Source organism: Lepidochelys olivacea, assembly GCF_965140295.1.
Source record: "Lepidochelys olivacea isolate rLepOli2 genome assembly, chromosome: 14".
Lineage (NCBI taxonomy): Eukaryota > Metazoa > Chordata > Testudines > Cheloniidae > Lepidochelys > Lepidochelys olivacea.
The window spans coordinates 9,417,949-9,430,654 of record NC_140424.1 but is presented as its reverse complement, the minus strand read 5'-3'; the positions used below and the strand labels follow the sequence as shown (position 1 = coordinate 9,430,654).

Here is a 12,706-nt window from a genome sequence, read left to right as displayed (position 1 = left end):
AGAATCATTCAGGTGTGCTTTTGCACTCTTCTTTATAGGCCTCTGAGGGAAAGTATGCTTTGCAAAGTTTTACAAAATATTAGCTGAAAATTGGTTATGAAGCACATGTGCTACATTGAAATCAGCTTATTTTGGGAATTGTGTAAATCAGTAACTAAACACTTAGCTTATTCACTAATCCAGTTAAATTGGTTTTGCTTACAATTGTGTATTGTATCAGTATTGCTTGCTTGAAATAAGCCAGATGGATCTCTGGTTTCCAAGGATTGTTCTGTAACCTTACTGAAGCAAAATATCCAAGTTTAAAATACATTTGTTTGTCCTAACACCAAAATGTTTTGCTTTGCTCCCTCTACTAAACTTTCAATTTTAAAAATATAAAATCAATTCTCATCTTTCCGATGATAATGCAGTCTGGCACTATAACATTCTTTCATTCTGATGTAATATACAAGTCAGTGCAAGCATTGTCTTGTAAATACTAAAGCAATTGGGGTACTTATTAAAACATCAGTAGTTTGAGGATTTCAGGAAATACTTGTCATGCACTGACAAAGCACCCCAAGAAAGTCTGTGTTCTAGGGTCGATTTTATTTTTTTAACTCAAAGCCATTTAAATCACCATTTTTAATCGTAATTTAAATCAAACAGGAAATCTTGATTTAAATCTATTTTTAATTTTTTTTCCATTTTATTTTTAAACTATTTTTCTAAAGATATTAACAGTTTAAACATGTTGATTTACAATGAAATTTAGCCTCTACACTAAATATGGTGGTACTTTTTGCTAACCTGGAAGTCGCACTATATATATTTGAAATTATGTAGCATAACCTATATTAGATACTTGATTTTTGTTTTTTATGTTAGAAAATGCTGAATGATGCGTTTTGTATTTACTAGTCTATTTTTTTAACTTGTGATTTCTCAAGCTATACTTGGATGGAAATTAGAATTTAAAATGCAAAACGCTAGCTTTTTAAATTAAAACTACTTCAAGTATACCAGGTGCATAAGAATAAAAATTTACCAAAATATGTTCTGCATTTAAAACTAAGGAAGTATTATCTGTAGTTAGTGAATTGAACTGAATGTTTCTGTGCACCATGTCCTTCAGTGTTTTAGGACAAGTAGATGTCATCTTCGTATACCTAGGTTTATTCATACATTGGAATAGGGAAAACAAGCTTTCCTGCTTTTTCAGCTTCCTGTCTGTTTTTAATTTGAATGAAATAGTCACAGAACTGAACTAGCTGAATAAACTGAAATGAAAAATATATTCTCTCCAACTGTAGAAGAGGCTGCTGCTGATTTTTTTTTAAATTTATTTTTATAAATCAGTTTTTATTTATCCTGCTGGCTTCATAAATAGTTCTAGAGCCTCACAGGCCATATTGGGGAGAAAAAAAACTGAGTGAAGTTATTCAAGATGCCCAATTGCCCCAAATTAAATGTTTTGAATGCTGCTGTGACTTATATGGGACACTATCTAATACAACAATATTTCATCAAATATTATCAATTCTATATGTAGAGGACTTAAGCACATTCAGATTTTTAGCCTCTGGTCATAGTGACAGCTATTTCCAGAATAATTCCATATTCATTTTTCAACCGTATTCAAATGTATTAAATTACCTCATTCTGAGTTTAGTAAATCCACCTTATCCAAATCTTAAAGCAGTATAATACGAAAAGTAGGATGATCTGTGTAATAAACTACAGTAATATAAAATAAAATACACAGTAATCAAACCATTAACTGCATGTGTTGGAGGGTATATGTGTTTTAAAGGTGGGTCTACTAGTCCCACCTATTAAGATTGACCATCAGTTGTCATAAGATCCAGTTTTCAGTTGCTAGTAATTTTACTTGACTTTAGATTTGTGCCTTTTGCTATCCCATGAAAATAGACCCAAATTTTACCAAGTTATAATAAGCCTTTGAAAAACTGTAGTTCACATATGCTTAGTAGAGACTTCTTGGATTTTAACAGCTAAATCTCAGAAGATCCCATTCTCAGTGTGCATGCTTGAGCCTCTCACAGCTCCTTGTGCTCACCATACCGCATGTGCCATTGCCACAGTGACTGAGTATGCTTCAGTCCAGGGCTACAGGTGAGAAAGCCAAACTTTCTCTGTAATGGCTACTGCGGGCTGGGGCTGACCAGTGGAACTGTGAGCAGGGAGCCTGTCATGTCACTCAGTTGACCACCTTGCTGGAACCCAGGCAGTGTGGAGGAGGAAGCAGTGTGATTGGAATGCAGAGGGGACAAAAGCCAGACTGGGAAGAAAGAATGGAGTAGATTGTGACAAGGAGTCTGGGGAGGTTTGGGGGAGGGGAAAATGGGAGGCTGAGACTCTTTGGAGGAGGAGGGCTGGGACTTTGGAGGCAAGGTGACAGAAGAGTGACAGGGAGGTTGGGACTGGCAGCTTTCAACTGCAATAACCATGAGAGCTTTCAGAGTAGCAGCCGTGTTAGTCTGTATCCATGAAAAGAAAAGGAGTACCCACGAAAGCTTATGCTCAAATAAATTTGTTAGTCTCTAAGGTGCCACAAGTACTCCTTTTCTTATAACCATGAGACAGTCCTTTCTGTTCCTGCAGTCCCCTGCCTTATACACCACACGCCTTCTAACTTCACAGATTAAGTAGGGATTCTACAGATAGAAGCCACTCTTTTTATGCAACCCTGATTCATCCCCAGAGTAGGTTCATCCTGTGCACAAATACTGGGGCCTTGTGGGGAAAATATAGTATGTGATATAAGACTATATCATAGTGCACAGGCAACTCTAATTCTTTCACTTCCTAACTTTTGAGTGCTTGACATTTCTATCGGAATGTTCTTTTAGCATAGATTTTGTATGTAGTATATTACAAAATACACCCTCAAACCCTTGTCTTCAGGCACTGAGTATTCATTAAGGTAGTGGTCAAACCCTCTGCCTTCTGAAAATGCTGATCCATGCTGGGGTACCTTTCTGTATGCAAAGAAGTTTGTTTTAAAATTTGCATCCAACTGCTATATTTAATATGCTGAAGCTCTGGAAATTACTAAGTGGCTCTAATTACTAAGGAGACAGTTTATTCACTTAATGATTATAGATCTGATTCTGGTTATAGACTAATTCTGAGGGATAATGTACTGAATAATCTGTGATTTTTGAGGCGAAAATACCTATTTATTCTAACTTTTTTTTCCTGTTTAGCTTGTCTGCCCATCTGCAACTCACATTTACTGGTTTCTTCCATAAAAATGGTATGTCTGTTAAAATTCATTATACTACATTATAATGTGTAATAAACCTCTTAAACGTTCAGTATCAGGGAATACACTTGAGCTGAATAGATTTGCCATATATTACAATCCCAGATGTTTGTACAGTGTGTTTTTTTAATTGCTTTGAGCTCGACTATCCCACTAGCACAATACTTATATATTTTTACTTTTTACAATAGAAAAATGCGTACCTTCTCATATGTACTTTAGATAAGTGCTTTGTGACATTAATACTAAGCAATAAAATGTTGCAAACTTTCACTCAGTACATGCAGATTCTGTTAAAAGCTTAAAGTCTTTGTCATGCTTTTAAACAGTTAATAGCTAAAAGTTGAGTTGTTCTCTTTAAGCAAGTATCCATAGGGAATTTTTCTGGTTTTCTTGGGAATTTGAAGTGGAACAAAAAAAAAATCAAGTAATGCTAAATTCCTATTTTGAGGTTCCACAAAGTTGAAAGAATATTTTCATTGATATAAAATATAGACCAGAAATAAAACTGAAAATGCCATACCTAGATCTTTAAAGATGAACTGAAATCTTGTATTTTGCTAATGATTTACAGTTGTAAATATCTGTATGTATATATGCAGCCATAACTTCACAAAAAGTTAATAGAATTCTTGAACTACTAAGACGTGAGTCCATGGTTCTTTCTCCTCCAGTTAGAACAGGAAGCTGTGTTCTTTATGGTGCTTTAGATATTGGTAATTTATTAACTCTTACATACCCGAATTCAGTTCTTTGCAGATAAATAAAAGAAAATTACTTTAAAATATTTTATTTTAAAAGATTTATTTCCAACTTTTAAATGAACACATGTATTCTGTTAGTGACCTTTTTTTGTAGTATTCAAAAAATATTCAGCTCACTTAAAGATCTATATTTTTAGTATGGGTAATGGTATCTGCAAACATTTATGCTCTCTGAACATTTTGTATACTTGGCCTGGAAATTTTTCCAAAATACACTTAAATTATGGTTAGTAGCATCTGGATTTGAAAAACTATTTTGCCAGTGATAAATGGGAATTTTGTTTTGGTGAGTGCGTGTTGCTCCCTTGATCTAGGAATACTTCTGAGTGTTCCTTTTGTGGAATTGAAGAGGAATATCCAAAGAAGAGTGCTGGTCCCACTGCTGCCCTGATTCCATTTGGGAATGCTTATCTTCTGTTTATACCCTCAGGAATTTTTCAACTTGTTGCCTCTACTCTAATGCTTTATCATGGAAGCAACAAGGAGATCAAGGAGCCCATACCCTGTGGTGAGAACAGAAGCAAAAGAAATCACTGGTTGCTCCCCATGGCCTGGCAGAGGATGGGGGTGGGGGAAACGAATGCATAGTGCTGTAGTCTAGCTTCAGACACCTAATGATCCGTTCCTCCCAAATATGGTCTGTGGACGACACCTAATGGGAAGCACACTATACACAACTTCAAATAGTTGGTGTATAGAATGGGGACGCCTGGGTGCTCTCTGTGGGCCCTGCTGACAGACCATGTCTTTTAATTTAATTTCTGGCTCAGACTCCCTGTGTTGGTAGGTTTGAGCAGATTTTTCAAGATGTTAACATAATTGCTGTAAATCATTCTGTGACTGTTGGTAATGTGGCTGTGCTGTTTAACTATGAAATCCTCATACGTTGGTGCTGCTCTTTCAGTAGAGAAATATGCATAGTGAAAACAATATGATTGCATGTTCATCCTAAAGAACATCTCTCATGAGCAGTAGTGAATACTAAATATAGAAAGTTTTGTGACAGACTAGCCATTGACATGCTTTTTTGGTGCGATAGTAAAAATTATTCCAAAAGCTCTCAGAATAATGCTAACTACTTTTTATTTTGCAAATTAAACACAGCTATGGTTTTTTGTATATCTGCTGGTCGGTATTCTTTGATAGGAATGTCTTTCTGTGAACATTTGTATTCTTGCATGAACAGGATTAATTTTCAAATTAACAGTGAAAAATTCTCTTAAAACTAAAAAGCATGTAAATCTATTACAATTCTTAAGATTGCTAATGCCCCTGTAAGTAATTAAAATCTGCAGGTGAGCTACCAAAATTGTTACTAAATTAAAAACAGATCATGCTTGTTCAGTGTGAATATAATGCCAGTAGGAAGGTGAGTTAGGAGACACAGGGCATGGTCTCTAGTATGCTGACAACTCTTTGATGTCTCGTCTGATCTGATAGATGTAATTGAACATTTTACTTGGTGTCTGAGATTTTGGCTTTGGATGAGGGCTAGTTGGTTTAAGCTTAACACAGATAAGACTGGGTGTTTCCTGAGGTAATAGGGTGGGGGTGGCAACTAGAAGAAATGGCAGATTATGAAAGTCCTTTGATTGTGAAACTGAGTAACAAACTGGATATACCTCTGCAATTTTAAGTATTAGCATCTAGCTGTCACTAATAGTTCAAGGTAGCAGCTTTGACCAAGACTGCCTGTTAAATATCTGCTGGTCAAGAGCAAAACCTCTTTTTTGGGTGTAGACCTTTCTACAATGATCTGCATTTGTTGTCATCACACTGTTGTGATGTTCTTTGGGGATGCATCTTAACTTTTTAGAAACTAAGTTAGTGAAGAATATGGTTGTCCAGTTCAGTGGTGCAACATGCAGAAAGCACATTGTAAGACCATCTGTTTCACTGATTTTCATGAAGCCATGGTGTGAGATATATGTACTTTTTTTATAGTAGGTGCTTTGGGCAGTTTTTATTTTGGTTGGAGTAAGCTTAGATGGGTAAATTACTGTTTGGGATTTTTAAAAAATCTTAGTTTATATTCATATTTATACAAGCACCTAGAGCCATGAATAGTGCTCTGAAATACATTTGCAGAAATAGAAATATTCAGATGAGTAAGGAAGAAAAGAACTGGACTGCAGGAATGTTGCCAGTTAATTTAATAAGGATTTGATTTACTTAAGCAGCAGCAGATCAGTAAAATAAACTAGTTCCCAGTACACTCAAATTGTCTGAAATAGTTATTTTACTTTGTGATGGTTGTAAATTTCAGTTTTAAGAGGACAGAGTTAGATCTGAAGAAATCTGTTCAGTGCTGGACTGGTCAGTCTGTATTGCCAGAGACTGAATTTGTTCTCCACAAATTATCTTAAATTGACATGTTGAGGCCTTTATTTACACTGTAAATGTGTTTTAATCCAGATTTTTATTGGCATTGATGATCATACTACTGGTAGTAGCCATCTTGAACATTACATCAATTGGAAAATCTGTAGCACAGGGATTGTAAAATTATTTATTTTAAACTGGATTTTTTTTTCAGTTCTCTCGTTGGTCTCTAACACTCTGCTTGGGGTTGAAAGTTGAGATTTCTAACTGATGGCATTTGGGTCCTTGGCAATGATGCAAAGTAAATTGTAGATTTGGGAGGAGTAAATAAGAATTTTTTATGGGAAATAATTTAGGTCACTCACCTGAAACTGGAATTTTCTGGCTTTTCTTAACAAATCCACATTCACCCTTTTTTTCCCTATTGCTTCAGAAGCTTGTGGTTGGTGAATGTTCTACTCTGCCTCTGGGCTGTACTACGAACCTGTACAGTACCCTCAATTACAATTTTTAGTTATAGCAGTACTGGGTACATGTTTATGATGTAAACTTGCGTTTTGGCATGTGGATCTGTGGGGGAGACCTATTTGGATAACTCCAGTTATAGGTAAATGATTCAGTTTTTTACTGGCTGTTTCCTTAAAAGGGGAGTTAAAAACTAGAGTTGTACTTTACTATGAACCAAGAGCTAAAAAAAGACGAATGGAAGTGAGTTTGCCCTGTTATGTTAAACTTTCAAACATTACAGATCAACTCTACTTACATTTTTAATCTGCTAATAATGGAGCAGTTATAAAGTAAGGTTCTTTCTCAAGATGGGGAGCACTGAAATTTCAGTAGGAGTGTGTGACTTTAGAACTTTGTAGAAAGTCCTTGTATCTGAAAATGGCAATGATTTAAAAAAAACTGCAGTAAACTTGTGGGCACTGAATAGAGTTGTTACTTTTTCAAGATTTAAAATATTTTTCTGTTTAGATAAGCCATCACAAAACTCAGAGAATGAACAAAATTCTGTAACCCTGGAAGTACTGCTTGTGAAAGTTTGCCACAAGAAAAGAAAGGTAACATGACTTGAGAAACATTTCATAAATGTTAAAGTGCAAAGCTTAATTGATTCCTAAACATCTCTTTAGCCTCCAGGTTGGTAATGTTAGTTAATGACAGCATGATGCTTCAGTTAAGAGATTAAATTGGTCTTAAACTTACATTACTACTAGAGAGCACTACCTGTCTAAATTACTTTCTGTTGATTATGGATGGAATTTTCAAAAGCACTTAAAATTGGCTTTATTCTGCTCTGACTGAAGTCACTGGGAGTTTCTGATTTCTGCGGGAGCGGAGTTGACCTGTACCGATCACTGTTGAAAGTAATCTTATAGGAAAAGCTGCTTAACTTGTTGCCTGCTGTTCTACTTATGGATGCTATCCTTAATCTAGATGTGTGTTTGGAAGGAAATTAACTTCTCATTTTCCATTTTTGCCTGCCAAGATATTTTTGGGTATATTTACATTTTAGGAGGCGCAATTTTTATTCATTCAGCTAAAGTTGTAAGATGATTTCTTGCAGATCTTGAAAAATCTAAGTGGTAAACTTTCCCTCATGAATGTGGGTTGCCTAAGACATCAATTAAAAAAAAAAATCTAGTTCCCATTTAAAATATTACTAGCTTGTATCGTTATGAAGATAACTTACCAAATGTAGCATGTCTTTCTGAGTTTGCATATAGCTATGAACAATGTCAGAGATAGGCACTGAAATGATTTACAGGGGATGAGGTACCCCCAAAAAGAGAACTGGGTGAAGAATGAAGAAATGCAGTTTTTTCTTTTGTAGCATTAGTTAGGCTGAAAAGGAGTACATTAGTGGAGACCTCCTTTCAATTTGAAGAGGAGTTATAAAGCTTCAGATTTCCAGTTGTCTAACAGCAGAAGCCCAGTATAAAAGATGGTGTCCCAAATTGAGACCTTTCTTACCACCTCAGAAGCTGGGCTTCTCACAAAGGCACTGCCTTGGACTTTGTTGGTGGCCACACCAGCACTCATATTCATTTAACTACGCCACATGCATTTGTATCTGCACCTGACTAGTAAGTGGGCTAAAACTTTTCAAGCTTTTTTCTCTTGGATGAAACCTACGTAAGAGTGTAATGACTGTAGTGGAGGTTCTCAAATTTCAAAGAGATGTTCAGCTTTATTTAATATAATTTAGTCTCCTTGTACATCTCACTTAATTTGCTGTGTTTTTCAACCATCCTTTATGTAAGACATTTTCCATTTTTTTGTCCTGTCACCAATGTAAATCCATATTTCTGATTTATCTCCATGTATTTTGTTTACATTGTGGTGATGTCCAGAGGCAGATTAAAATAGGCATTGTACAAAGTTATAGGATAATTGCTGTACTTAGGAGCTTACAACCTTTTGTATTCCCCAATCATCTGCCACCTCTTCTCTCCCTTTCCTTGCTCTGTTCTGTGTTCATTTTTTATATTGTTTCTCTGAAATATTTTTGTTTGACAAATTTAGTGTACTACAGTAATTTTCAGAAGCCTTTCTGAATTAGCTTGCTACTTTAATTATACTTAATGCTACACCCCGGCTACCAGCAAATTTCACTTCTTGAAATTAGCCATCCAGATAATTGATCTCCAGGATCAAACCAGACTAATCCAACCAGACATTTCCTTATATACTCTTAAATCCCTCATGACTATGGAAATGTGGAAGCCAAGTTGTGAATTTGTTTCCATTTAGGTTTAAAATTAGGGAAAGTACTTTGGCTGAACGTTCTTAGATGCCAGACATTCAGACCTGCTTTTAAGATCTGTCATGTAATTCAACAGTGTTGGTTACTATTTAGGGGGTGGACAAGTAGAATGATGGGAGGTAAATGTTGATTATTTTAAATATAAATTTTGTTGCGAGTTTAATCATTCTAAAGGTTTCCTGCCTTGTATATCCAATATGACAAAAGTGCTTCATGATTTGTTTGGGAGACACTGCATATGGCAAACCCAAATCGCCCAAACATTTCATTAAGAGCACTTCGTAATATTGGAAGGACAAGACAAGAGAGCCCTTAACAAAAGATTACATATTTTCATTATATATATTGTAAGTAAATGGAATTAAATGGGGACTAAGAACTACTTTACGGTCTTATTGAACGCTGCATGATAGTGTAACAAATTAATCACTTTTCCAAAAAGATGGCTGCTCCCAGAAGCTATTATAAAATGCCATTTTTAACTACACTTTCAAATTTCTGTTTATGCATGCAAAACCTGCTGTTTCAGATTGATAGTTCCTTGAAATTTGAATCTAGTCATACCAAGAGGATGCATTGTTTTAGGCAGCACTGTTGTTTCCAAAATGACGGTAGGGCAGATACAGATAAATTTTACATATTTTCAGATAGTGAAGAATTTCCATTTAACAAAAACCCCAAACCTTAAAAACTTTCTTTTATGCTTGCAGGATGTCAGTTGTCCAATAAGGCAAGTTCCTACAGGTAAAAAGCAGGTGCCTTTAAACCCAGACATCAACCAAATAAAGCCAGGCAACTTCCCATCACTTGCTGTTTCCAGCAATGAGTTTGAACCCAGCAACAGCCATATGGTGAAGTCTTACTCGTTGTTATTCAGAGTAACTCGTCCAGGAAGAAGAGAATTTAATGGAATGATCAATGGTGAGACTAATGAAAACATAGGTAAGATCAGTTTTTGAACATGCATTTGTCAGGTTTAGCTTATATGTATGTATATAGTCTTTCAGAATTTCAGGTTGACTAGTCATGCTCAGTAGGATCCAGAATCAAATATGGGTGACTTAATTGACTTTCATTAGTTTGTAAAGATGTGTGTTTCAAGACAGTACTAGAAAGATAGCATGCCTTTAGATACACACCATATATAATGGGTTTTGGTATCGTACACATGTAATAGCTAACTTTTATCAAGATGTATGGTAATGTGCATATAATACCAAAGGCTAGCTCTGGCACAGAGTTGATGATATAAAACAGAACTCTGGAATCTCTTCATTCCTGCTGTTGATTAATTGTCCTGCCAAAACACTGCTGGAAGGTTACTAGTGACTGAACTAAACGGATTCCACAGATACTGCTGTGGCTTTCATTAACAGAGCAAACTTTTTTAAAAATAAAACTGACTTAAATCTAATACCTTAATTTTACCAGAGAATTATAGTATTCCACAAACATCAAAGCTTTAATGGTAGTTTAGAGAAAAATAGTCCAGTTCTTTTTATTTTTGCTTTTAATTGTTACAATACACGATGAAAAGGGAGGGAGAACAAGGCTCAAATTCTGTAAGCCAGTTTATCTAACACCAAGTTAAAACGTGATTAACACTATAAGAATGGGGTATCCTAAAATGTTACTAATATTCAATTTAATGATAAAGTTCCAAAAAACATTGATCATATTACATTAATCCTTGCCTCTGTTACTAGTTAAAAATCACACATGTTAACTTAAAATATATAGTTGGGTCTTTATTCACACTGACTTCCCAATTTGCTGGAATTGCCTGCATTTTTAACAATTGTATGCAATATTTTTGAAATGCAGATGTCAATGAGGAGCTTCCCGCTAGAAGAAAACGTAATTCTTCAAATCGTGAAGATGGAGAAAAGACTTTTGTGGCACAAATGACAGTATTTGATAAAAACAGGTAATATTATGAAAATCATAATATTTTGTTACTCATGCAATTTGATATTAAATGAAAATCTACTTCTGAATTTCATTTTTCTCAATTTTTGTATTCTACATTTTCAATGTGTAGATCAGTGGATGGCTGAAACAAGTGTTAGCTTGGTCTTTGCTGTGAAAGAGTAAATTCCTTGAAAAACTAGTTTGCAGATTTCACAGAGGACACTTCAAACCTAACGTTTTTATAACCAATGCAGAAAACATATTCCCTGATAAAACAAGTTTTAAGATCCTCCTGCGGATAATCAGCATAAAATCTGTCCCCCTTATCAGTTGTCAGAGACAGATGTAACTTCTGTAGTCTTATGGACCAGTGACTGCATAATTAGGAAAATAGCTCTTAAGTACATTAGCTAATATTTTATTTGTTGAGAGAGAACTTTCTCCTTACCCTGCTGATGCAGCCACATATACTATCCCATAATCATCTCAAGGATAGATTAGTTATCCATTACTTCAGTAACACCACAGTAATTGCATATTTCTCCTGTCAAAAGCATATTATTTATCTGAAGAACAAGTGTGTGCTGCCTCATTGTAAATATCAGTTACCATTGATTATGCAGATTTGTTTAAAGAAAACTGGTTTGTGTTTTTATTGATTTGTTTGGTTATCATAAAACACTTATTAAATGTTTTTGTTTTTTATTAAGATAACATGGCACTAATTAGTGTACTTAGTTTTTTTTAAGGCAGTTTGCACTTATTTACAACTTAAAGCAATCCAAATGCTTCAGAAGATACCCGTTACTCAAAGTAACGGCAAGTGAATACTCCAGTATTCTGTGTTTTTTGTCATACAGTGTTGTAGCCGTATTGGTCCTAAGGTATTGGAGAGACAAGGTGGATGAGGTAGTATCTTTTTTTGCAGAGGTTTGCAACCAGAGGTCTGGGTCCCACTGGGGGGGCCACGAGCAGGTTTCAGGGGGTCCGCCAAAATAAACCAGAGAGCAGGGCCAGCGTTAGAGATGCTGGGGGCCTAGGGCAAGAAGCCCAAGCCCCGCTGAGGGCTGAAAGCCGAAGCCAGAGCAACTTAGCCTCACGGGGCCCCCTGTAACAGAAGAACATCAGTGTCTTGTGCTGACACAACTCAGTCTGCATCTATATGCATGCAGTTCAGTACAGTCCTGGTGTCTGCCTTTTTTGTAGTCAGCTTGGAACTCACTTGTGTCCAGAGTTGGGTTTGATGATTTAACCATACTGTTGTCGTCTTTGAAACCTTGGGATATGACAGTTGTTTTATTTTGTGGAGCATTGGGTAGGAGTTCTTCAGAGTAGAACCAGTCCAACTCAGCCATATGTACTGGATGGGCCAAGAAGTGTATGGCCAGCTGTTGGGAAGTGGAACCAATCTGTCCTCAGTGATTTTCTGAATTGGCCTAAAAGCTTCTGTCATGTCATTCCTTTAATAGAATACTCTTGGGGAAATTCTGCGCCACTGCACATGTGCTGAATTTATGTCCCCTGCAGATTTCTTTGCTTCCCCACAGAAAAATGACTTTCTGATGGGGAAGCAAAAGGAAGCCACAAGAGCAGTCATGCAGCCCTCCCCAGCAGTATGTTTTGGGTGCCCAGGGCAGCTGGCAGAGAGATAAATCACTGTGGGGTAGGTGG

At 36.0% G+C, this 12,706-nt stretch overlaps 1 protein-coding gene across 1 annotated transcript in view; it reads left to right on the top strand.

Annotated features, from left to right (window-relative positions):
- Positions 1-12,706, top strand: part of SUZ12 (SUZ12 polycomb repressive complex 2 subunit) — a 50,315-nt gene that overhangs the window by 15,975 nt on the left and 21,634 nt on the right. The window contains exons 5-8 of the mRNA XM_084647569.1: positions 3,213-3,262; positions 7,333-7,418; positions 9,835-10,066; positions 10,949-11,051. Of these exons, the coding sequence (XP_084503695.1) occupies positions 3,213-3,262; positions 7,333-7,418; positions 9,835-10,066; positions 10,949-11,051 (471 nt within the window). The remainder of the gene's footprint in view (positions 1-3,212; positions 3,263-7,332; positions 7,419-9,834; positions 10,067-10,948; positions 11,052-12,706) is intronic.